The sequence below is a fragment of the Pleurodeles waltl genome, chromosome 1_2 (genome assembly GCF_031143425.1).
Source record: "Pleurodeles waltl isolate 20211129_DDA chromosome 1_2, aPleWal1.hap1.20221129, whole genome shotgun sequence".
NCBI lineage: Eukaryota > Metazoa > Chordata > Amphibia > Caudata > Salamandridae > Pleurodeles > Pleurodeles waltl.
Genome location: NC_090437.1, coordinates 1,198,144,690 through 1,198,171,563, shown reverse-complemented (window position 1 = coordinate 1,198,171,563; position 26,874 = coordinate 1,198,144,690). Strand labels below are relative to the sequence as shown.

The following is a 26,874-nucleotide window of genomic DNA, read 5'->3' as shown; positions in this document are numbered from 1 at the left end:
TCAGAATAAGCTCCGTGTATCAGATGTCAGAAGCCACATCAATAAGTCTCCCAAGAACTCCAATGCTACTATCAGTGCATCAAGGGGAGCTATTGCATCCAGACCTGACGTCACTGCACTTGCATGCATGGCTCCTGAATTCCATGAGTTCCAGCATCTGAAGATTACTCCAGAATGTAGAAACATACTTTCTAAAGTGACAGCGGACAGTACAAACAAAACATACTGACTTAAATGGAAGCAGTTCTGTTGTTGGTGTCAATAAAATAGCACACACCCATATGAGGTCTCCTCAGAACAAATATTACCTTACCTGATACTGCTAGTGAACTCCAGGTTCGTGCATTCCTCAGTGAAAGTGTTTGCCAGCAATTTCAACATACAGATGTCCTTCAGACGCGGCCTCCCTTTGTTCATCACAAGTAATTAAGCAATTCATGAGAGGTTTATTCAGGGTCTTTCCTCCAGCAATGTTGCCTCCCCCTGAATGGCACCTTAATGTTGTGTACTCACAATTAATGAAATCTCCGTTTGAACCTATGCATAAAGCAGACCTCAAGTTTCATACGTGGAAGATAGCTTTTCTACTAGTGATCACTTCCACTAGAAGAGTCAGTGAAATCCAAGCTTTTGCTACACAAACTTTTCTGCGTTTTACTGAGGATTTCATCATTCTCAAAACTAATCCAAAATTCATTCCTAAAGTTCCTTCTCAATTTCATCTCAATCAATCATCTATTCTGCGGACATATTTTCCCAGTCCAACATCACCAGCCGAAAAATCCCTCCACACCTTGGATGTGAAGAGATGTCTTAAGTTCTATCGTCAACAAACTAAAACTTTTCGTAAGTCTCGTCAATTATTACTGTACTACGGACCTGGGCGATAGGGCACTGCAATAACGGACAACGATAGCAAGATGGCTATCAGCAACAACCAGTTCTGCCATTCTGCAGCAGGAACACCTCTAGAAAGGTGGCCTAGAGCACATTCAACAAAGGCAGTATCAACCTCTGCTGTTCTGTTTGCTGGAGTTACGTTCAAACAAATATGCTTTGTTGCTACTTGGAAGAATACACACTCGTTCACGAAGCACTACTGCCTCCAGTCCACGCATAGAACTGATGCCGCTGTGGGTCTAGCAGTCGTACCTCATGTGCTCCAGTAAGGTGAGCCTCTGTGGTAATCAAGAATTGTATTTCTAATACTGGTGATAATTTGTATTCTTCTTCTTAATATTATTACTGTTATAAGTTGAACATTTCTAGACACAGTTGTGTTGTTATGACTACTCTATGTAAGGTATGATGTATACAATTATTTCATACCCACCATCCGCTATGGTTTTATTATTCTACATAGTTAATACTGCTTGTTATTATGATTCAAGCATGTGAATTTATGAAAGATCCAATACTGGATAAGAAATAAGTTGCTTATCTGAACTGCAATTATTCAGTCTTGGTTTCTTTCATAGATTCACATGCGACCCACCCTCCTCCCCTTAGAAGCTCCCTTTGCCAACTCAGGATACATAATTCACTCTAGTGCTGAAAATCTGAGGAAGGTAGCTTCTCTTGGGAGTGTTCTAGAAGGTGCTGCTGCCTGATTGATTATGGTTCAAGTTTGGTCCATTAACAAAAAAACAAAAAAAGTATATGGATAGACTAGCAAATATGAGGCCTATTTGCATTGTAGCAGCCTCTGTGGGTGTTGCATACTGCTTTATAAGATACTGTGAATCAAGCATATGAATCTATGAAAGATACCAATACAGGTAAGTAACTAATTTCTTACACTGTTGTTCTCTGCACTGCCTGCTCTTGTTCTGGCATCCTCCTCCGTTACCCTCTAGCTCTGTCTTTTTTTGCCCAACATTTTTTAACTTGGTCATCCGTTTGTTTACTTTTCTTTTCAGATTTCACAGTTTTGGTGAATATTAATCTGTGGTTTGTTGAACCTGCATAATCTGAGGTCTGTTCTTCTCTCACCGCCATGACAACTCTTTGCCTTCACCACTGCCTCACATTTGCCCTTTTTTCAGCCAGCCACATTCTTCACTCCATCCATTCCCTCTGACCCTTTGATTAAGGTTGTACCCTCCCCCCAACACCATCCCTCCCCCGCTATGTAGATAATGAGTTAAGATTGCCTATGACAATCTCAGCCTCGTTCTTGCTATTGTTACCCCCATTTGATTTCACTACCTCTCAGATCATCAGTGAGAATGGTGCTGTCCTACAATGCTTTCTTTATTTACATCCACTTTAAGCTATGTTGCCCTACTTAAAAAAATTATTGTGCGTGTAATATATATATATATATATATATATATATATATATATATATATATATATATATATATATATATATATATATATATTTTCCAAATGCTCCTCCCCCTCAGCTCCCTGATTTTTTGTGTAGCTGGAGGAAATAAAGCGCATCTGCAAGTCCCTAGAAAGGGCTTGGTGACACAATTATTGTCCCATAGCAAAGACTTATTATTGAGCAGCCCTGAAACTATTTTTCAGCTTGCAATTAGTCCAGTAAAATATTTTCCTTTGTTCACAATCATTGTAGTCCGTCCCATTTGCCATCGTCCATCAAGTCATCTGACACTCTTGCCTTTACTTATTCTGCATTTTTTAATGACATAAATCCAGATAGTTATCAATCTTTTTCCATTAAATCTGTTCGATTCTTACCATCTCCGCCTCACATTCCTCACAAAACATTTCAGGAAGTCACCCTGCTGATTGCATCCCTGTGTAGGCTGTCTCTGGCCTTTACAAAGTCCCCTTCACCCTGGGCGCTCACACTCTGCTTCCCGCATTAAAAACATTGTCCGCCAATCCCTATATAGCTAACAATCTTCTGCCAGAATGTGCAGTGTATGGGGTAATTTGGGGATTAACCTCAGATCTGTCGTCCATTACATCCACCAAGGCACCATCTCGTTAACAGTCTGAATCCTTACTTTTGAAATTCTGTGTCCTACACAAGACAGAAGTATACTTAAAAATTCAGTGGGATACTGTGCGTGTGAGGGAGATGGCAACGTAAAAAAAATAGATAAATGAAGCACTTGGCTCTCCATGCTGTGATTCAACTAGCTTCTCCGAAGACGCTAAAATATATATATATTTTAAAACATAAAACGGTGACCTCAATTTACCACATATGCAGTGCCACAGCATATTTCAAGGGACGAGTGGGACGCCCACTCCAGCCTCTGTTCATTTATTGTGGGTGCCATTTATTAACATTTGCTGTCCTGGAACAGCCAACAACTGGTAGATAAAAATATTTCAGGACAAATTGTCAGGATTCAGTTTTTAAACTGCAAGAGCATAAAACTAATCCCAATAAGCAAAAATACCCACTGGATTAGAAACTAATTTAGCCTTGCAGAGTAGCTTGCTGGCTGCTGCAGAATGCTTTAATGCCTCACCTGGGGTAGCACCATGTAAATGCAATTATAACACAGTACCATAGATGTAGGCATTTTGAAAGTGAAAAAAGGGTGAGGTGGGAAAAATAGGGGATCTATTTTCATCATTCACTAGCGTTGCAGTGAAGGGAATTTTAGGTGGGGAACAGCAAAATAAAGCCATGTCCAAGCCAGTCAGGGACAGAACCTAGGCCCGGGCACACAACTAAATGTCCCCCATTACCAAACCAGATGGCTAAATAAGTAGCCCATTTGCACAGCGGGGCGGTTTTGAACATTGTGTATAAGTGTTTTGGAAAGTATCGAAGACGGCATGCATGTGTGCTTGATGCAGTCAATGTTGTGAAATTATCGTGATAATAAACAGTGAGCATTGGCCTATCAGATCATAAACCGGGCACACAAGCAATAAAAAAATGGCTACGTTTTGCAATTTAATTTAAAAATTATGCTCCTCTGTGCCGCCCCTCGCAAAAATAGCAAAATTTCATGATGCTCAAGTGGATTAGGGCCAGTTTATTTTCCTCTGTGATGGCCAATCCCACCCTTCTTGGGGGCCTAGTTGCATCCCCAAATGAAAGCAATCATTCTTTTTAAAGAAATTAATCCTCCCTGAATGGTCCGCCTGCATGTCTGATAGGCCAGTTTCCCCCAGGAAAACTTAGCCCCCATTTTGTCTTCCCATGGGGTGTCAATCATGCCCTTAATTGGGACACAATCGCAGCCCACAGAATAAAATAATCATTCTTTCTTTAAAAAAAAAAAAAAAAAAAAAATGTATGCCTCTCAAACTTTGGCTGCCATTTTGTTTTCAGATCTCTCCCTCTTTGGGATCTCAACTGCTTGCAACCCCAGGTGAAAAACCCACATTCTTTATAAAAAAAAAAAAAAAAAATCTACAATAAAAGGGTGAACTGCCAGAGTTACGTAGTGCTCAGTCATCCCCCCGGCCAGAGATTACACACAGATCTCTCCAGCAAGTGAATTATCCAGCTGAATTATTGTACCAGTGTAATACCCTGAAACTTGCTTGGTGAACATTTTAAAATGTCTTATGGAATGGTGAACTTTGGGTTAGAGCCCCTTAATGATAATAAGATTGTTTAGAGTGACATCTTTTAAATTTATTTTTTGATTTTATCCCACGCCTGACGTCGGTTTCGTGCTTAATGGACCCACAAAAAAAAAAAAAAACTGCAAAAAAAGTTTTACAAGTTATTAAGCCCAAAACGAAATACTGTTGCGCAGACTATTCCACAATTCTGCCAGCAGGTGGCAGTAGATATAAACAAACAAATCGATGGATGGAAGATTTCGTGCTATCCCTGGTTGCAGTACCAACCAAATAAAAATAAAATAGAATTAAAAAAATAATAAATAAATAGAATAAAATAAAGAATAAAAACAGCTTAGAGTGCACAATTGACGTTTTTGGACTTTTAGTGAGAGGGATCTTATGGTGGGAATAAAGACTGTGAAGGAATAAACATTTTGCCACTTAAAAACTGAAACCCTCGCTCTCCTGTTACATGTATACCAATGTGAATTCTCCCTGGCACAGCAGCTGGAATAATACTTTTCCCAAAGCGAAATGAACGTGATTATTCAGTACTTCTCTGTAGAGAAACTTATAAAAGTTTCTTGGATACTTTTTCAAGAGCAAAGTAAGCGTAAAATGAGTCACTTCTACATAAAACTATGGGAGGAGCAGGCACACGTGTGACACAAAGCAGAACAAGCTGTGTGTAGAAAAGATCGTGGCTGGGATTAAAGGCAAAACGGAAACCAGATGGGAGGGGAGGGGTCATCACGCTGTAACAGGAGAAAGCGTGAACGTAGGAAATTCGCCTGGGATGGAATTAAACACACAAAGGAGGGACACTTAGAAAAGTGCACCACTAATAAAAAGGTTTTTAAGAGAAGCACATCAAAGAACGAACGGCAGTAGTGGGCGTGGTTAAAAGCCCATAGACTGAATACAACATGCGCACTGCCTAGACTCAACCTAAACAAGGAAGCCTCCAGTGCAAGTGCTGGAGGTACTTTTGAAACCCGCCCCAGGATCGCTGTTCAATGACTGCCACACTATGGAGGTAATGCAGGTAGCAAATGTTGCATGACGCCCATGCTGTAGGGGTTCATTGCAGTCAGATGGATCTGTTTTTGTTATGTCAAATTTTTGGACAATGTAAATTCTGTCAGTCTACATTTGGCGCTTAGTCAATTTCAGTTTTGTCAACCATATTTAGGACGGCTGCTTTTTGATCTTATACATGATCAGCTGCTGTTCGATCTTATCGTGTGTATATTTTGACAGTGTTTTTCTATATCCGCCAACAAAAATGTACACTTCAGAACCACCTAGAGCTCTGCCTAGTATAGAATCTATGTGGTGAAATAGTTTTCCTAAAACCTCTTTTGAAAATGTTTAGTTTCCAAGTCAGATTTTACTTTAACCCCTTCGCTGCCAGGCCTATTCCCCACGCCTGTGGCGAGGCTTTTTTTTTTTTTTTTGGTTATTTGGAGTAGTTCGCGCTTAGGTCCTCATAGCTTTTTGTCCACATAAGCTAGCCACGCCCAATTTGCGACCCTTCTCCACCCACCCCCTCCCAAAAAATCCTAGGGATTCTAATGGTTCCTAGAGTTTTTGGGTTCCCCAGGAGGAGACCAAGAAATTAGCTAAAATACAGCTAAAATGTTGTTTTTTGGGGGGGGGGGGGGGGGGATGGGAAAGTGCTGCAGAGGAAAGCATGTGTTTTTTTTCCTTGAAAATGGCATTCACGAGGGGTTTGTGGTGCTAAAATCACCATCTTTCTAGCTTTCAGGAACAGGCAGACTTGAATCGGAAAACATTTTTCAACACAATTGTGGCATTTTACTGAGACATACCCCATTTTTTTTTACTATTTTGTGTGATTTCAGCCTCCTTCCAATTAGTGACAGAAATGTGTGTGAAACCAATGGTGGATCCCGAACAGCTAAACATTTCTGAAAAGTATACAAAATTCAGAATTTCAACAAGGGGGTCATTTGTGTAGATCCTTCAAGGTTTTCCCACAGAAAGTAACAGCTGAAATAAAAAAAAAAATATTGAAATTGAGTTACAAAAAACAGCCATTTCGTTCTACGCTTTCTTCTGTAACTTTTTCTAGCTATGGCAGATTTTTGAAAGCAATATACTGTTGTCTTCTTGTTGCGGGGATATTTAGGGCTTGTAGGTTCATCAAGAACCCTAGGTACCCAGAGCACCTTGGAATGGGTTTTCATTCTATACCGGGGATACAGCAATTCATTTGATAAAATATGAAAAGTGAAAAATAAGTATCAAGGAAACCTTTTTTTATTTCTAAAATGGGCTCAAGATAAGGTGTTGAGAAGCAGTGGTTATTTGCACATCTCTGAATTCGGGGGTGCCAATACTAGCATGTGAATTACAGGGCATTTCTCAAATAGACTTCTTTCTTAAACACTGTCTTATATTTGGAAGGAAAAGGTGTAGAGAAAGACAATGGGCAGTAACACTTGTTCTTCTATTCTGTGCTCCCCCAAGTCTCCTGATAAAAATGGTACTTCACTTGTGTGGGTAGGCTAGTGCCCGCAACAGGAAACGCCCCAAAACGCAACATGGACACATCACATTTTTACATTGAAATCTGACGTGTTTTTTGGATAGTGCCTAGCTGTGGATTTTGGCCTCTAGCTCAGCTGGCACTTGGGGAAACCTACCAAACCTGTGCATTTTTGAAAAGTAGACATTTAGGGAATCCAGGATGGGGTGACTTGTGGGGCTCTCACTGGGTTCTGTTACCCAGACTCCTTTGCATTTTGCCTCAAATGTTGGTGCTGCAAAGTTCTGTAATCTGAGGGGAGCCACAAACTTCCTTCTGCCCAGCATTTCCCCACATCCCCCAATAAAAATGGTACCTTACTTGTGTGGGTAGGCCTAGGACATTAGCCTTGGCACGATCCAGGGTGGGGTCATTAACCCTTTTTAAAAAAAATCCTGCTTCTCTGGCTATAGCTAGAACAACGGGGCGTTTCTCTGATGGTTCAACACCTGGCAGTGTGGGGGGAGGGGGGTGGTTGTTCCTTGGTTAGAGAGAGCCTTGGTTAGATCGGTTTGTCACCACAGAGAACGCTCAATGGCAGAAATTCTGCACTCTGGAGTTTCCATGAAGGCAGTCACTTGGAGGCCTCTTGTATGTCTTTCTGCCCATACCACTGCTGCCCAGAGTTCTCAAGAAGATCAGGAACAACTGGATCCAAAGTCATCCTTTTGGCTCTGGACTGGGCCTGGTGAGTTTGATATCCCTAGCTGTTGAGCATAGCCATCGGTCTTGTGATCAGGCTGCCGATTCGTGAGATTCTTCTGTCGCAGCAGCTGGGGAGAGTCTATCACCCAGGCCTGTCAACACTCCGCCTTCAGTGTGGAGATTGAGTGGCGACAGTTGACCACTTTTGACCTTCAGCTCAAAGTCTGCAATATCTTTGCAGCCAGGGGTCCCTCCACCAAGACGGTATATGCCTGCCATTGGGGTGAGTTTGTGGCGTGGTGAGCAGAAACACAGGTTGACTCCCCCCCCCCTTCTGCTCCCCGTTCTCAGGTCCTTCTGTTTATTCTCTCACTTGCCTAGCAGGGCTCTGTTTGGGGCGCCTTAAAAGAATGTCTTTATACTATCTCGGCATTTCTGCAATTGTGTGTCAGCCATTCCTTTTCAAGTCACCTATTGTGCATTGGTTCCTGAAAGGTCTCCAACATTTGCACCCTCCTTCACCCTTCATCCTGCCTCATTGGGACAAATTTATATCTAACGTGTGCTCCTTTCGAGCGACTCCACAACTTTCCTCTCAGATTTCTAACTATTAAGACGTTTCTTCTAGTGGCAATAGCTCCAGTGAGCTCCAGGCCTTGTGTTCTAAGCCCTGTACCTCAACATCTGCCCAGGTAAGCTGGTCCTTCATACTTCCCGACTACTGAAGGTGGTCACTCCCTTTCATGTAGGTCAGTCCATCACCCTGCCTTCCTTTTATGCTCCGCTGCATTCTTCTTCTGAAGAAGACCCGTGAACTCCGCTGGCTGGATCCAAAAAGAGCTTGTTCTTTCTTCCTTAACCGTACACAGGAGTTCCAGGTAGATTAACTCTTCTTTGTGGGGTATGGTGGAGCCAGAAAGGCGAAGGCTGTACAGAAATAGACTATCTCTCCATGGATAGTACTCTGTATCAAAATCTGCTACACATTGGCCAACAACCAACCCCCTAAGGGTTGGTGTGCTCATTCTAATAAAACCAAGGCTGCACCACTGCATTAGCATGCAGAGTTTCGGTCCTGGACATCTGGAAGGCAGCATCGTTCAGACGTTTACCAAGCACTGCTTCCTGGATGGTCAGGTCTGTCGGGATGGGCACTTTGCCCGTTTGGTCCTACGAGACTTTTTAATGTGAAATGGTTCCACAGACCCAACTCTGGGGAGGTATTGTTTGGGTATCTATTCTAAGGTGAGGAATCTGTGGCTAAAAGTCTCTATCAGATGAACAAGTTAGTTACCTTCGGTAACACTTTATCTGGTAGAGACTATCTATTGGCACATTCCTTACCAATCCACCCATGCTTCCCCACTCTGCAAACGGATTTCTAGGGACACAGCTGTTTTCCCCTTTCAGGGACCTAGTCTTCCAAACCAGTATTAAGTTTTCTTTGTGGGTTCATGCTCCTAACATGGAAAGTCGCTAAAAGAAACTGATCTCAGCGCATTGGGGTGGCCTCTATATAGGCACTGTGTGCATCACTTCTGGCGCAGACAACACCACATACCAGCGCACAGGGGTACTGCTCTCAAAACATTTCAAGATGCAGTCTGGTGCCTGAGGATAATTGTAAGGTAAGGAATCTGCAGCTAGATAGTCTATACCAGATAAGCCATTACCAAAGGTAACTAACTTGTTCTTCATTTTCTGTTTTCTTTTCAAACTGTAAAGAAATATTGGTACAGATTTTATGGAATCTCCTTAAAATATTTTAAAGTTACTGATAGTTAAAAAATAATTTGAGACCTCGTATTCAATAAAAAAAAAAAAAAAAAAAAATGTGTGTATGTATGTATGTATGTATGTATATATATATATATATATATATATATATATATATATATATATATATATATATATATATATATATATATATATATTCGTAACCAAGTCCCGGAATGCAGGTGCTCCACACAGCGGTCCTGGATGGGTTCCGAGAGACCCTAATATAACCTTAAACACTCCTTCCAATATCAGGAGAACCAGGACACCTCCAATATGAAAATTCAGTTTATTTCAGCACAAAATCCAATGCGTTTCGGCAACAGCCTTACTCATGGACACCACATAAATAAAGTGCTTCACATATATACAGCCCAAGTTGGTCATAGAAATAAAAATAAGAGTGAAAATAAAAGTAAGAATAAAAATAAAAAACAGACAAATCCTGATACAACCACAGCAGAACACGTATTTGTGGTGGCCATCTTTAAAGTGCACATTCAATCTTAATACACTGTAATAAATGTTAAATAGTTTTTAAATAGTTTTTAAATCACACTGATATCACTCATAAGGTTTACATTATCAAAAAGACTTATTCAAAGTTACTTCTCATAATGTTACTTTACAAACAAATGGTAGAAAATATAATAAATAAATATTTGATACACTATTGCAAATTTATAAAATAATTCAATTATTAAATATCTCAAATAAATATTACAATTACATATTTCATTTCCATGACGTTTGAGTAAAAATATCTACCGTATTTATCGGCGTATAACACGCACTTTTTCTCCCTGAAAATAGGGAGCAAATGATGTGTGCGTGTTATACGCCGATAAAATGTAATGGTTTTTTTTCCTGAAATGTCCTCTTAAAATGAGGTGCGTGTTATACGCCGGTGCGTGTTATACGCCGATAAATACGGTATATATATTTTATCAAGTTAAAATCCAATATATTTTATAAAATATTTCATATAAGTATTTAGTACTCAAACCCATATCTCAATTACTACCATTGTATCTTGTACTGCCCAAGTGGGCATATACATTCGCAAGTAACTGTCCTAGAGGATAACATATCATTTCTGATGTTATACATAAACGACCTCGTTCTACTAGTGCATCATGGCTTATTAACCCAAATGGGTGGACATACAAATTTCATTCATAATAGAAAATTAACACCTCTCCATATCTTAATATACATTGAAATAACACCAACACTACAAAATACTATTGTGGTAAAAAATGCTCATTGTACTACAAAACTCCACATATCCTCAAAATATATTAATTACTCAAGATGGATGCTCAGTTCCTCACTCGAATTCAGCCCTACAGGTTCCAATGTCTCAAACTCAATAATGTATTTAGACTCCAAAGTACGTAACGTCCTTACTCTATTGCCACCCCTTTTGTTGATCTTGACTTGACCAATGACCACAAATTTCAATAAGTTCTCATTACCAAAATGTTGCTTAAAGAAGTGCCTCGCTACCGGATAGTTTTTATCATAATTCTTGATAGCTCGTCTGTGTTCCAGAACTCTTTTCTTTGCACTATGTATCGTGCTCCCCACGTACAATTTGTCACATGGACATATCAGACAATAAACACAATAAGTTGTGTTACAATTAAAGTTCCCCCTAATTGTAAAACTGTCTGACATCCCTGGAACATTTAGTGTTCTACAATTGTTACTAGTTCTGCAAGCTTTGCATTTCATACAACAAGCAAAACCTGCCACTTTAGTATTCTCCATATATCCCTTCAATGTTACATCATTGCGACATAAATTGTCTTTCAAAGATCTATTTCTCCTGAAGGTTATTTGAGGATTGTCACCAATCCAATTGTTTATAGTGGAGTCCGTCTGTAGAATGTGCCAGCTTTTGCTAAGAATAGACCGTATTTTATAAGACTGGTTGTTGTATGTCGTAATGAATCTGATTGGGTCATTGTCCTTCCCCTGACTCTCATTCGTCCTATACAAAACATCATCTCTCTTCAAGGACTCTACTTTCCGTCTAGCTTGATTAATAACTTTAACCCCATAGCCTCTACTTCTAAATCTTTCACACATTACCTCACATTCCTGTTGGAAATCTGCTGTCTCACTACAGTTCCTCCGGGCTCTCAGCAATTCCCCATATGGGATGCTGCGTATCAGGGTCCCCGGGTGTGCACTATGGGCGCAAAGCAAGCTGTTACCAGCTGTCGCTTTCCTAAACAATTTGGTCACCAATCTGTTATCTCTTACATAGACTTCCACATCAAGGAACTCAATACAATTTGGATTCAAATGTTCAGTAAATCTCAAATTGTAATCATTATTGTTCAAGTCTTGTACAAATTGTCTAGCTCTTTCTCATCACCCTTCCAGATTACAAAAATGTCGTCAATAAAACGGCACCATAGGACCACATTGACATCAAATTGAGTGATCACTTCAGACAACTGTTCCTCCCACCAGCCCATGAACAAATTGGCATAGCTGGGGGCGAAGCAGGTGCCCATAGCTGTCCCTTGCAACTGTTTGTACAGATGATCATCAAAAATAAATAAATTATTCTTGAGACAGAACTCAATCATAGTACATAACATTTCTGAGTGAAAAAGGAAAGACAAAGATCTCGCTCTAAGAAAATGTCTAATAGCTCTTACCCCTAAGTCATGATCTATACTTGTATACAAGCTGGTCACATCTAGGGTCAATAATAAAAAGTCATCATCCCATTGAATGTCCTCAACGATTTTTAGAAAGTGTGTAGTGTCTCTCACATAGGAGGGTATTGACTCAACAAAGGGGCGTAGAAAATAATCGATATATTTCGATGTATTTTCCAAAAGAGAATCCATAGCCGAAACTATAGGTCTCCCCGGTGGACTAACCATATCTTTGTGAATCTTCGGAAGGAGATATAGCACTGGAATCTTCGGATGATCACACTTAAGAAACAGGAACTCGTCCCATTCTATCATACCCTGATCTTTCCAATCTATAAGCATGGCATGATATTTCTCATTCATTAATCTCACATCACCCCAGCTCACTTCCTCATAACATTGGACATTACTGAGCTGTCTCACTCCCTCTGCCACATATTTAATGGTATCCTGAATAACCACATTGCCCCCCTTGTCAGATTGTCTAATGACAATGGTGAGATCTTTTTTCAGTTCTTGGAGAGCTTGCCACTGCTCACCCGATAGATTGCTATTATTCACATTAAATACACCATATTTCAACTTTTTCAGTTGTTTAGTCATTTCTCTTTCAAAAACATCCAGAGCATCACACTGGATGGCAGGAAGAAAGGTCGATTTCGGTTTAAAATTGCTAGGACATGTACTGTCTAAGGCGATATCTAATCCCATCAAATTTAGAATAGGATCCTCATGAGCATCCACCCCCTCACACAAATCCATTGCTGTGTGAAGTACATCAATATCCGAAATGCATAGTTTGCTCTCATTATCTCTTACCACCACTTTCTCATCACTTTTAACTTTAGTGTGGTGCCACTTTCTTAATTTCAATTTTCTGATGAATTTGAAGGTGTCAATCCTAGTTTGAGTATAGTTGAAACCACCAGTTGGGCAAAAGGATAAGCCAAGAGAAAGGAGATCCTCTTCAACAGCAGACAATACTCTGCTGGAGAGATTAACGACATTCATAGTTTTTACTTGCGTGCACGAGTTACCACTCCCAAGGGCCTTGCGTCTTCTCCTTCGCCCCCTCTCCTTGGCTTGTCTGTTCCTCTTCCTCTTCCTCTGACTCCTCGTCCTCTGCCCCTCTGGGGATGGATTCCTTTGTGTTGTTCCAACCTTCCCTGATTCAACAGTCTGAATTGCTTTAAAAAATTCGATCTAGCCTTTTCTTTGTCTGATGTCAAAGCCCCAGACAAAACCGTGTCAGGCACATCCGAGAGGTTCCCATCCGAAATGTCACTTTCTTCTTGTTCCTCAACTAGCTGACTTACTCGTTCAGTATTCCTTACCTCAACATCAGTGCTACTTTCATACATATGTCGTTAATCTCTCCAGCAGAGTATTGTCTGCTGTTGAAGAGGATCTCCTTTCTCTTGGCTTATCCTTTTGCCCAACTGGTGGTTTCAACTATACTCAAACTAGGATTGACACCTTCAAATTCATCAGAAAATTGAAATTAAGAAAGTGGCACCACACTAAAGTTAAAAGTGATGAGAAAGTGGTGGTAAGAGATAATGAGAGCAAACTATGCATTTCGGATATTGATGTACTTCACACAGCAATGGATTTGTGTGAGGGGGTGGATGCTCATGAGGATCCTATTCTAAATTTGATGGGATTAGATATCGCCTTAGACAGTACATGTCCTAGCAATTTTAAACCGAAATTGACCTTTCTTCCTGCCATCCAGTGTGATGCTCTGGATGTTTTTGAAAGAGAAATGACTAAACAACTGAAAAAGTTGAAATATGGTGTATTTAATGTGAATAATAGCAATCTATCGGGTGAGCAGTGGCAAGCTCTCCAAGAACTGAAAAAAGATCTCACCATTGTCATTAGACAATCTGACAAGGGGGGCAATGTGGTTATTCAGGATACCATTAAATATGTGGCAGAGGGAGTGAGACAGCTCAGTAATGTCCAATGTTATGAGGAAGTGAGCTGGGGTGATGTGAGATTAATGAATGAGAAATATCATGCCATGCTTATAGATTGGAAAGATCAGGGTATGATAGAATGGGACGAGTTCCTGTTTCTTAAGTGTGATCATCCGAAGATTCCAGTGCTATATCTCCTTCCGAAGATTCACAAAGATATGGTTAGTCCACCGGGGAGACCTATAGTTTCGGCTATGGATTCTCTTTTGGAAAATACATCGAAATATATCGATTATTTTCTACGCCCCTTTGTTGAGTCAATACCCTCCTATGTGAGAGACACTACACACTTTCTAAAAATCATTGAGGACATTCAATGGGATGATGACTTTTTATTATTGACCCTAGATGTGACCAGCTTGTATACAAGTATAGATCATGACTTAGGGGTAAGAGCTATTAGACATTTTCTTAGAGCGAGATCTTTGTCTTTCCTTTTTCACTCAGAAATGTTATGTACTATGATTGAGTTCTGTCTCAAGAATAATTTATTTATTTTTGATGATCATCTGTACAAACAGTTGCAAGGGACAGCTATGGGCACCTGCTTCGCCCCCAGCTATGCCAATTTGTTCATGGGCTGGTGGGAGGAACAGTTGTCTGAAGTGATCACTCAATTTGATGTCAATGTGGTCCTATGGTGCCGTTTTATTGACGACATTTTTGTAATCTGGAAGGGTGATGAGAAAGGAGCTAGACAATTTGTACAAGACTTGAACAATAATGATTACAATTTGAGATTTACTGAACATTTGAATCCAAATTGTATTGAGTTCCTTGATGTGGAAGTCTATGTAAGAGATAACAGATTGGTGACCAAATTGTTTAGGAAAGCGACAGCTGGTAACAGCTTGCTTTGCGCCCATAGTGCACACCCGGGGACCCTGATACGCAGCATCCCATATGGGGAATTGCTGAGAGCCCGGAGGAACTGTAGTGAGACAGCAGATTTCCAACAGGAATGTGAGGTAATGTGTGAAAGATTTAGAAGTAGAGGCTATGGGGTTAAAGTTATTAATCAAGCTAGACGGAAAGTAGAGTCCTTGAAGAGAGATGATGTTTTGTATAGGACGAATGAGAGTCAGGGGAAGGACAATGACCCAATCAGATTCATTACGACATACAACAACCAGTCTTATAAAATACGGTCTATTCTTAGCAAAAGCTGGCACATTCTACAGACTGACTCCACTATAAACAATTGGATTGGTGACAATCCTCAAATAACCTTCAGGAGAAATAGATCTTTGAAAGACAATTTATGTCGCAATGATGTAACATTGAAGGGATATATGGAGAATACTAAAGTGGCAGGTTTTGCTTGTTGTATGAAATGCAAAGCTTGCAGAACTAGTAACAATTGTAGAACACTAAATGTTCCAGGGATGTCAGACAGTTTTACAATTAGGGGGAACTTTAATTGTAACACAACTTATTGTGTTTATTGTCTGATATGTCCATGTGACAAATTGTACGTGGGGAGCACGATACATAGTGCAAAGAAAAGAGTTCTGGAACACAGACGAGCTATCAAGAATTATGATAAAAACTATCCGGTAGCGAGGCACTTCTTTAAGCAACATTTTGGTAATGAGAACTTATTGAAATTTGTGGTCATTGGTCAAGTCAAGATCAACAAAAGGGGTGGCAATAGAGTAAGGACGTTACGTACTTTGGAGTCTAAATACATAATTGAGTTTGAGACATTGGAACCTGTAGGGCTGAATTCGAGTGAGGAACTGAGCATCCATCTTGAGTAATTAATATATTTTGAGGATATGTGGAGTTTTGTAGTACAATGAGCATTTTTTACCACAATAGTATTTTGTAGTGTTGGTGTTATTTCAATGTATATTAAGATATGGAGAGGTGTTAATTTTCTATTATGAATGAAATTTGTATGTCCACCCATTTGGGTTAATAAGCCATGATGCACTAGTAGAACGAGGTCGTTTATGTATAACATCAGAAATGATATGTTATCCTCTAGGACAGTTACTTGCGAATGTATATGCCCACTTGGGCAGTACAAGATACAATGGTAGTAATTGAGATATGGGTTTGAGTACTAAATACTTATATGAAATATTTTATAAAATATATTGGATTTTAACTTGATAAAATATATATAGATATTTTTACTCAAACGTCATGGAAATGAAATATGTAATTGTAATATTTATTTGAGATATTTAATAATTGAATTATTTTATAAATTTGCAATAGTGTATCAAATATTTATTTATTTATTATATTTTCTACCATTTGTTTGTAAAGTAACATTATGAGAAGTAACTTTGAATAAGTCTTTTTGATAATGTAAACCTTATGAGTGATATCAGTGTGATTTAAAAACTATTTAAAAACTATTTAACATTTATTACAGTGTATTAAGATTGAATGTGCACTTTAAAGATGGCCACCACAAATACGTGTTCTGCTGTGGTTGTATCAGGATTTGTCTGTTTTTTATTTTTATTCTTACTTTTATTTTCACTCTTATTTTTATTTCTATGACCAACTTGGGCTGTATATATGTGAAGCACTTTATTTATGTGGTGTCCATGAGTAAGGCTGTTGCCGAAACGCGTTGGATTTTGTGCTGAAATAAACTGAATTTTCATATTGGAGGTGTCCTGGTTCTCCTGATATTGGAAGGAGTGTTTAAGGTTATATATATATATATATATATATATATATATATATATATATATATATATATATATATATATATATATATATATATATATATATATATATATATATATATATATATACAATTTTATCACATGCAACCCTGTTAATTATCCAAAAATATAATTGTATTTGGGGTTGTTCATGAAGGGACTGTGCCACTTGAGATTGCTTGCATTTAGAGTGTAGAATTTACAGTTCCTCTTTATTCTCGCCAAGCTACATTGAAATATATATATACATATTTTAATATATATTTTCAAATATATATATACATATTTGAAAATGACCTTCTCTGCCTTATGCTTCCTAGAAAGAGGAAAAGAACAAAGTGGAACTGTGACAGAGTATAACTTTAGAACGTTTTCATTAAAATGTAATGATCAGAAACCATAAGGCCCTCCAAGGAACCTACAACTCATGGTAATACTAGTGTGACCTTGGCTTCTAGCTTTGTGAATCTGATAAAAAATGTAGTATAGCATACTTATCCAAACTGTTTCTTATTGTGCAAAACAAACAAATCTTCAAGTGTTGGCTGACACTGTAAATGATGTTAAATATTTAATGTCCTGAGCAAATAATTAAGAGCTACATTATTTTCTGTCCTCTATTGTTTTGTTGTACTAAAGCTGATGAAGAAGTTGTTGATCTTACATGTGAATCGGCTTCAGATGCAGTGGTAGTTGACTTAACTCACAATGATTCTGTTGTGGTAAGTGATAGTATTGTTTGTTTTTATTTTCCACTTTGTATGTTCAACCTGTGCCCAAAAGATTCCATAATTAAGCAATGAGGTGGGACTGTTGCTTTGAAAAAATATTCACAACATGGCATTGTATGTCACTGGCTCTAATTCAGCCTACTGTATTGTCTTCACCTGGAAACACTCCATGTAGTGTGAATCGTGCATATGGGCAGTGCGTACAGCTATTGGCACATTGTTTTATGCCACAGTGTAGTGTTCATACAAATCTAGTATATTTTTAATTTGTAAGACCTTGTTTTGGATTCTGAGTTTATGAACTGCATTGAATGAGACCTAAATATCAGTAGCAAGAGACTGCCTCTGCCTCAGTGCATGGAGTAGATATGCTTCAGTTATATATCCTGTGGTGCACCACTAATCCTAATTGTCTTCATTTTTTAAAGCCTGCTATTGTTAGCCTTGCCAACCCAGAGCAGGTGCTATTATGTTTCTAGGGTAAGATGTTAACCATAACTGGTATGAGATTATGACAGAAGTTACTTATCTAATCATTTCTCCAATTTTAGCCCATAGGGGCTCTATTTTAAGGCAATGTGACGTTTTCATGCATTGCACATGTGACCCTATGGCTTTTTCACTCATTTTCAGTTACTTTATAGTTAGTGTTTAAAAAAAAAAAAAAAACTTTAGCCATAAATTGTGTTTTCTTGGTTCATGATCATCATCATTTGTTACAGGAGGATATTCATTCAAAGTGTCGTTAACCAGCTTATGTTTCCCATTAAATAATTGTGGTTGAATCTCAATGGAGTCTTTTGTATAATATATATTGCATGGTCGGCATTACACGAAAGGCTCCATCAGATTTAACCACAGTTATTTATTGAATGAATGAATATCCTCCTATAGCAATTTGTATGATCTCAGTGTATAATCTCCCACTGGCCGAAGCCATTGAGTGGTTACAGTTAGGGCAGCGTTTCCATAGGAAATTCCTTCATTATTTTGTGAATAACTTTAGCACCATTTGTGAAAAGTCTTCACAAAACTTTACAAAAAAGTGGTCTTTTTTCCCTTGTTTGTGCATTGAATTTCTGGGGGGAATCTGTCAAGTGGCTTGAAAAAAGGAAGGAGGGTGTGCAAAATCATAGAAGATGTGTGAGACTTGTCACTACAGGCACATGCCACACAATTCCCACACTTCGCTCTATATTTCTATGCATACTCTACCTCCAAAATTCTGTACATGCTCTCCTTTTCATGGCTGACAAACCACCATGACCTCCATGCAGTAAACTGAGTAAACATGTACGCAAAGGAATGGTTTCCACAAGCACATCTCTTAAAGTTCCATTCACCACTGACAACACTTCCCAGTCATTGATTAATTTCCTCAAACATTTGTTCTCTCCAGTCCTTTTGTCCACTCTTGATGGCAAGGTATTTATCGGTAATTACAAACTTTGATCATCCAAAACAGCTGCCCTTCATTGATCTTCCGATATAGTCCTACCACAAGATTATTCTGTCAGCTACTATCCATCATCTTCCTCGCATTTGTCATTGTCCAGCGATAATGAAAGGCAGTCCGCACTGACAGTTTTTATATCGGGTACATATTAGATATTAAATGTAAAACCATGTAAGCAGTATAACCACTTGGCAATACAAGGTATTGCCCTACAAGCCCCTTTTGTAGTTAAATGATCAATAAGTGGCTTGTGATCTGTGTGAAGTTCAAAATGTGCCTTCGTTGACAGGCATCAGTCCAACAATATTCCACACTCTTTCATTAAAGCACATAACACATGTACCTTTTCAGCAAAACAGTCCACAAATTTAGAACAATACTCAGCAAGTCTCAAAGGTCGCAATAGGTTTCTATTCGTGGGGGGAGGTGCCTTCTTCATGGCTTCTACCAACTTTACCGTAGGTTTAACCCCCTCATATGACAAAGAATACTCCAAATACGCGCTATGGTCAAACCAGCATTTGCTAACCTGCTTAACACCTCTTCCAAGACAACATCATGTTGCTCTTTGTTGGCACCCCATACCAACACATGGTCCTGGAAAAACAAAACATTAAACAATCCACTGAAAACTCCCTGCAGGACCCTTCAGAGGACTGTTGCTAAACCAAAAGACTTGCAGATGAACTATTAAGCCCCCTTTGGAGTTACAAATGATGTGAAATGCCTGAACTCAGGGTGTAAGTGAACCTGGTGGTATGCATTTGACAAATCTAAAGTAGTAAAACACTTAGCACCACTAACGCGTAAGCGTCTTCTCTATATCAGGAAACAGATGCCTGCCTGCCCAAATGTCATTCAGATCCCTCAGGTCCACCCACATGTGCAGTTTAACATTCCAGGCCAGAACTATGGGACTGAGCCATTCCGAAGCTTCAATGGGCTCAATTACTCTTAGCTCACACAATCGTTTCAACTCATCTCTCAACTGCTCACATAAAGGCAAAGACATGTGTCACACTGTGTGTATCTTGGGCACGGCACACTTTCGTAACATAGTGCAGTGCTCAAATTTGCACAAAGACTCTCCCAGCCTCTCAGAAAATAAATTTGAAAATCTTAAACTCCAGTTGCCAACCACATTGTCTGACATGACTAACACTTGATCGGAATGATTGGGATCAAGAATTTTACCAAACTCTTTCTGTTCCTTCCACCCCCAACAAAATTCATCCTCTCTCATAGACTTTGCCTACTTCTTTCTGGCCATGATATTCCAACTCTGCAGTGAAATATCCCTTAAAGGGTAATTTATCACCACAATACCCTACGGGTTCCAAATCAGTAGGAACAAATCTATTATTTTCCAAACGTTCCCATGTTGCAAAGTCTATTAAAGATAAATGGGGGAGAAGTGAATCTGTTGGCTGATTCTTGTTCACCTTTTACCTTAACATAGATTTAGGTGGATGACAAACCTTTTCGCATACACTATACATGCCAAATCGTTTTCACCACTGTCCAAATCTGGATCTTTATGGTTGACTTTTCGTTCCCCAACTACATTTACACTGCGTTTTCCCCGGATCAATCCATCATTTTGCACACGTGCAAAAAAATGACCTTTTTTAAAACATTTAAAACATTTGGGTTTGAGTGGCACCTTCCGTAGATTCCGCGGTATGTTTCATGCTTCCACGTCTGTAAGAATGTTTCTTCTTGCCTTCAAACTGTGATTGCAATATTGCACTTCTCTTGTTTGACTTACATTTAGTTTTCACTACACATCTTGCACAGCTCTTCTTCATCCCGTCTTTACCCTTATTCAATTCCTTGGCATATTTAGCTGTCTCACCCATGCTTTGTGCAATACATATAGATTTCTCTAATAAAGAATCTTTCAAACCAAGCAATTTTTCCTGTATTTTCACATCAGAGTTTCTTTTAATAATTTGATCCCTGGTGATTTCCTCCTGTAGATGTCTAAATCCAAGTGGCAGCCAATGTCCTCAATACTGACACACATTGTTGTATACTCTACCCAGGTAAATGAGCACAAGAAAAAAAACAACTGACTTTAATCTACTGCACTTATTTTTGTCCCCGGCGTTTTCTTACAAGGCTTTCATGGCATTCACATACTCATCACGCACACATTTATCTGCATCCAAACCGGTCTCTCCTTAATTATCACCTTCAGGCATTAGTATAGTTTTCAGCACCTCTCGGTTTTCTGTCCCCAAACAATGTTTTAAGAAAGCTTACTTCCGCTTGGCAACAAATGCATCCCCACCCAGAGCTTCGAGATAAGTCTCAAAAGTCTCTTTCCAGGGGTGTGTGGTCAAATTGGCGATCATGACAGACAGTCCTTTAACGAGCTCCGCCTCCAGCCCGCCTACATCCTGACTGACAGTCACATCTTGGGGCTGCCGACGGATGCCCAGGCCCCGGAGCCGTAATAGAATTCACAGCGGGCTTCTCCATGCTCATACACCCCGGCCGCACCAAAGGGCAAACGGACTTCAGAGACCGGAGAGGCACGATGCAGCCCCAGCTTGGAGCCAGAGAGAGGCTGCGAGGTGCTGTAGAGCATTGCCTGGGGCAGTCTTCTGATGATGGGTGGTCCCTGGGGCCGCTGAGAGAGCAGAAGCGGCTTGATCGGCTGGAGGTAGGCACGAACGGTGGTGTGTGGAGGCCTCTTCCACGATCCGCCACGTGTGGCCTGTGAGGGCAGGCAGATGCAATCTGGTGAGAGACTGGTAGGAGGAGCGCCCAAACTGGCTGGCGATATCACGGCGGGGATGCAGAGGCCCCTCAAAGAGGATCAAAGGATTCAGAGATTCCAGGCTCATCACCCCCTCCCCATCAGTTATTACCACATATGAAAAGAGAAATACACCCTCCCCGGGTGGCACCAGTTGTGACCTGGGCCACCGGACAGGGGAGTATTGTCAACCTCCTTGGGCACTAAGACAAGTGCCATCACTCAAGCCCACTTTATTTGGACAGCGGCCTACAAACCTGGCAGAGCAACAAAGATACCAGTGGCCGCCACTGTTTCTGCTCCCTTAACTAGTCCCAGAGCTGCACTTGACACCCTGTCGGACACCGTAACAATACTATGGCAAAAGACAAAAACCCCAAGCCACAGCATCAGGGGAAATTGGATTGCTACTTCGAAATGATGGCTCCTCTGCCAGAGGCAGCCCTGCTGCTGATGCCTGATAATGCCACCATCCTACAGGCAATTCAGGTTTTCAGAGAGGTACTTGATGGTAAGGTGGGTGCAGTGTGTTCTGAAGTATCATTATTACAACAAGATCTATGCAACGTAGCATAAAAAGTCTACTCACAGAAGCAAGCATCTCCGAACTGGAAGACACAGCAAGGACCTCTGCAAATGATGCATTATGGGGACTTGAAGATGCGGAAGGTAGAGCCTGCTGCAATAATCTATCCTTTGTGGACCTACCCGAAGGAGTAGAGGACCCGGATATGGGAGCATTTCGTGATCAATGGCTACGTTGCACTCTTCCATCTCACAAGTTCTCCCCCGCTTCATCATGGAAAGAGTGCACTGGGGAGCAAACCACCACCTGGAGCACTTCCAAGGACAGTGCTAGCGTGTCTCCTGAACTATCAGGAATGAGATATGATGCTCACAGTAGCGCACAAGTCCTTATCTTCCCTGACTACTCCAGAGAAGTTCAGAAATGCACACTTTTGACTTGGTGAACCCGAAACTGAGATGACTCAACCTGCAATACATGCTTTTGTTCCCAGCCAAATTAAAGGTCATTTCCAGGGCAAATCCTTTTTTTCAAGCGTCAGCGGAGGCATGGATGCGGCTCGAAGAATGCCCTAGTCCGCCGCAGACACGAAGCAAAGTCCCTGAAACATATATCTACCCAAAGGAATGAATTCAGCCAAAGGCGAAAGGGAGGGACAGACTAAGAGATGGATGGGTCAAATCACTAAAGAAGGAAACCCCATGGTGAGAGCTTAGAGTGATGGGACGAGCGTCACACAGCCATCTCTGACACACCCCTTGGCGATGGCTATTTTCATACTTGAAGATCAGGGAAGCATAATAACAATAGAACCTTTGATTTGGCCCTGTGGTGACATGACTGGCACAAAACTGGGACCAGCCAACAAAGACTCAGACTGAATGGCTTGCCATGCTCATTCACGATTACCTCTGAAAACACTGAATAGAACATATAAGTAGGGTAAAATGTTTACTTGAAGTGATATTTGTTTCCTGTAGGAAGCATGCTCTGTATATACTATCTCTAAGTGAGAGATAGTGTGCACAGAGTCCAGGGGTTCCCCATGAGGCTTGACAGAGGCAATAATAGATAATACTAATGCTCTATTTTATGGTAGTGTGGTCGCGCAGTTAGGCTTATCAGAGGGCAGTGTTAAGCATTTGTTTTACACACACAGGCAGTAAATGGGAAGACACACTCAAAGACGTAACTCCAGGCCAGTTGGTTTTTGTATAGAAAAATATTTTTTTATTTTTTTATTTTAAAACCACTAGATTCAAATTGCAGGTAATTACATTAAATGTAAGGTACTTTGCATATGTATAGATAGAACTTTGAATCAAAACAGTAATGTACACAGTTTGGCATAAAATGGCAATAAGCTATTTTTAAAGTGGACACTGCTAAATTCAACAGCTCCTGGGGGAGGTAAGTACAGGTTAGTTTTTGTGTTAAGTAAAACACTTACAAGTTAAGACTCCGGTGCATAGGCAGCCCACCGTTGGGGGTTCAAGTCAGTCCCAAACACCCAGCACCAGCAACACAGGGTCAGGTGCAGAGGTCAAAGAGGGGTTCAAATAACATAGGCGCCTATGGAGACTAAGGGTGCTCGGGTTCCAGTCTGCTAGCAGGTAAGTATCTGTGTCCTCGGGGAGCAGACCGGGGGGGTTTTGTAGAGCGCTCAGGTGACGCAGGCAGGGCACGGGAGGGGCTTCTCGGGCCAGCCACCGACTGGGCAAGGGTGAAGGCTGCCTGCTGGTCACTGCTGCACCTGTGGTTGGTTTGTCACTGGCCTGTGGCCCACGGGTGCAGTGCTTCTTCCAGGTGTCTGGTTCCTTTACTTTGGGAGAGGGGGGGTAGCGGGGTTTTCTCGGGATTCCCTTTCAGATGTCGTCGTGGGGGTGCGGTTCAGGGTGGACACGTCATCTGAGTCGCCTGGGGGTCCTCTCTGCAGCGTTGGTTTCTCTGGACACGGGCCAGGGGTGTCTGGTGCAGAGTGGTGGGGACTTGCGCTTCTGGAGTGAGGTGAGAGTCCCTTTAAAGATGGTTTCTTCTTTGTTGCTTTAGACAGGGCAGCTGTCCACAGGAGTTTCTTGGTCCTTTGGAGTTGCAGGGCAGTCCTCTGAGTCGGCAGAGATTGCTGGGCTCGCAAGATGCGTCGCTGGTGCAGGCTCTTTGAATCAGGAGACAGGCCGGTAGGGCTGGGGCCAAAACAGTTGTCGTCTTCCATCTTCTCTGCAGGGTTTTCAGGTGAGCAGTCCTTCATTGTAAGGTCGTCGGGAATCTGATTTCCTACTAAACACTACATTTAGGGGTGTCATTAGGGCTGTAGGGCAGTAGCCAGTGGCTACTGTTCGTGAGGGTGGCTGCACCCTTCTTGTGCCTCCTCCCTTTGGGGAGGGGGGCACATCCCTATTCCTATTGGGCTAAATCTTCCAACATGAGATGGAGGATTTTCTAAGGGGGGGGGGGGGGGTCACATCAGCTCTGGTCACCTTAGGGTTGGACCTGGCTGGTGGGTGACTCCTCCTGGTTTTTCTCATTAACTCCTCCGGACTTGCCGCCAAAAGTGGGGGCTGTGGGCGTGCATCTCCCCTAGCTGGCGTGCCCTTGGGCGTTGTAACACCAGGCTTGAGCCTTTGAGGCTTACCACCAGGTGTTACAGTTCCTGCAGGGGGAGGTGTGAAGCACCTCCGCCCAGGACAAGCTTTGTTCCTGGTCACAGAGAGCACAAAGGCACTCTCCCCGTGTGGCCAGACACTAGTCTGGAAGTGGCAAGCTGGTAGAGACCGGTCAGCCAAGCACTAGCAGTTGGGCTGCAATGCAGGGGGTATCTCTAAGATGCCCTCTGTGTGCGTTTCTCAATAAATCTCACACTGGCATCAGTGTGGATTTATTGTGCTGAGAGGATTGATTCCAAACTTCCCAGTATTTAGTGTAGCCTGCATGGAACTGTGGAGTTGGTGTTTGTCAAACTCCCAGACCATATATTCTTTATGGCTACGCTGCACTTACAATGTCTTAGAATAGACTTAGACACTGTAAGGGCATATTGCTCATGCAGCTATGCCCTCACCTGTGGTATAGTGCATCATGCCTTAGGGCTGTTAGGCCTGCTAGAGGGGTGACATACCTATGCCACAGGCAGTGGGTTGTGCGCATGGCACTCTGAGGAGAGTGCCATGTCGACTTAGCCTTTTTCTCCCCACCTGCATGGCAGTGTGCATGTGCTGAGTGAGGGGTCCCCAGGGTGGCATAATACATGCTGCAGCCCTTACAGACCTTCCCTGACCACAGGGCCCTTGGTACCAGGGGTACCATTTACAAGGGATTTATCTGTGTGCCAGGGCTGTGCCAATTGTGGAAACAAAGGTACAGTTTAGGGAAAGAACACTGGTGCTAGGGCCTGGTTAGGAGGGTCCCAGCACACTTTCAATCAAAGCTGGCATCAACAAAAGGCAAAAAGTTAGGAGGTAATAATGCCAACAGTGACATTTTCCTACAATGTGGTAGTCATGAAAGTCGCTCGATTAGTGCCCAGTGAGATTTCGCTGCCTACGAAATAGAGAAAACGTAGTCCAGAAATCATACGGAAAACATAGAGCATATGTTTCAAGCAAATTTTAAAAGGAAAGCCCACGAACCAACAAAGGTGATGGGTGTGACACGAGCATGGTTAAAAGCCCACAGAGATTACAACAAGGACAGAGCGCTTGCGAGCTCAACCCGAACGACGACAACCTACGATCCCTCCCCTGGTGGTGTTGAAACATGTCCAGCTCCTCTAATCGGCTCATTCACTAATTATCATATATTACATACAAATAAAACATCACTTTGCTGTTTCATTATGCAGTAGGTTTTCAATTACACTTTTTTCTCATTCTTACATTAATCAAAGGCTTGCCTTTCTTTTTCCTGATCATTGTGTTGCTCCATATTGGTTAATACGTGCTCCCAAGTCATTCTCATGAATCAGATTGACCCCCACCCTGACATATATTAGTTTCTTCACACTACACTCGGCTGATAACCATTTAATCAAGCATGCTTTCGATGTTTTTATCCTAGTGCTATACTCTTCTTCCATTTCATAGCTATGTTCCATTTGGTTAGTCCCAATTACACAAGTTGAATTAATGCCATGTGTGTTTTTTTTTTTCTAACTGATACCAGTTCCAGTAGGAATAACTGGATTGTCTTGTTGAATTGTGTTTGGATTAGTTCGCCCCGGCTTTTTGGTCACTTGTTGCCCAAAAGTACAGATTTCAGCCCAATCCCACCACTTGTGTATATTAAGTTCCCTCGGACAACCTACATTTAGGGCATTCACTGCTATTGTCAATGTTTTTCTTCATCAGCTGAAGGGTCATGTCTGTCCAATGTATGCACTTATATGAGTAAGTTTGAGTTTGGCATTTATGGTTACTTTTCTGCAATCTACTGACAATTCTACACCACGATGGTGCTCCAGTGTGTTCACGCATATCGGCTGCCCAGGCCTCTTTCAATTTATTTCCATTTCTGGCTGTTGGTGGGTAAGCATATTTGATACATTTTTGTAACTATTGTGCTCTCTCCATT

The 26,874-nt window shown here is 41.2% G+C and overlaps 1 protein-coding gene across 1 annotated transcript in view; it reads left to right on the top strand.

The window, feature by feature from the left end:
* The window catches only part of RNF4 (ring finger protein 4), a 201,557-nt gene that overhangs the window by 120,725 nt on the left and 53,958 nt on the right, over positions 1–26,874 (top strand). The window contains exon 4 of the mRNA XM_069205866.1: positions 17,471–17,553. Within this exon, the coding sequence (XP_069061967.1) occupies positions 17,471–17,553 (83 nt within the window). The remainder of the gene's footprint in view (positions 1–17,470; positions 17,554–26,874) is intronic.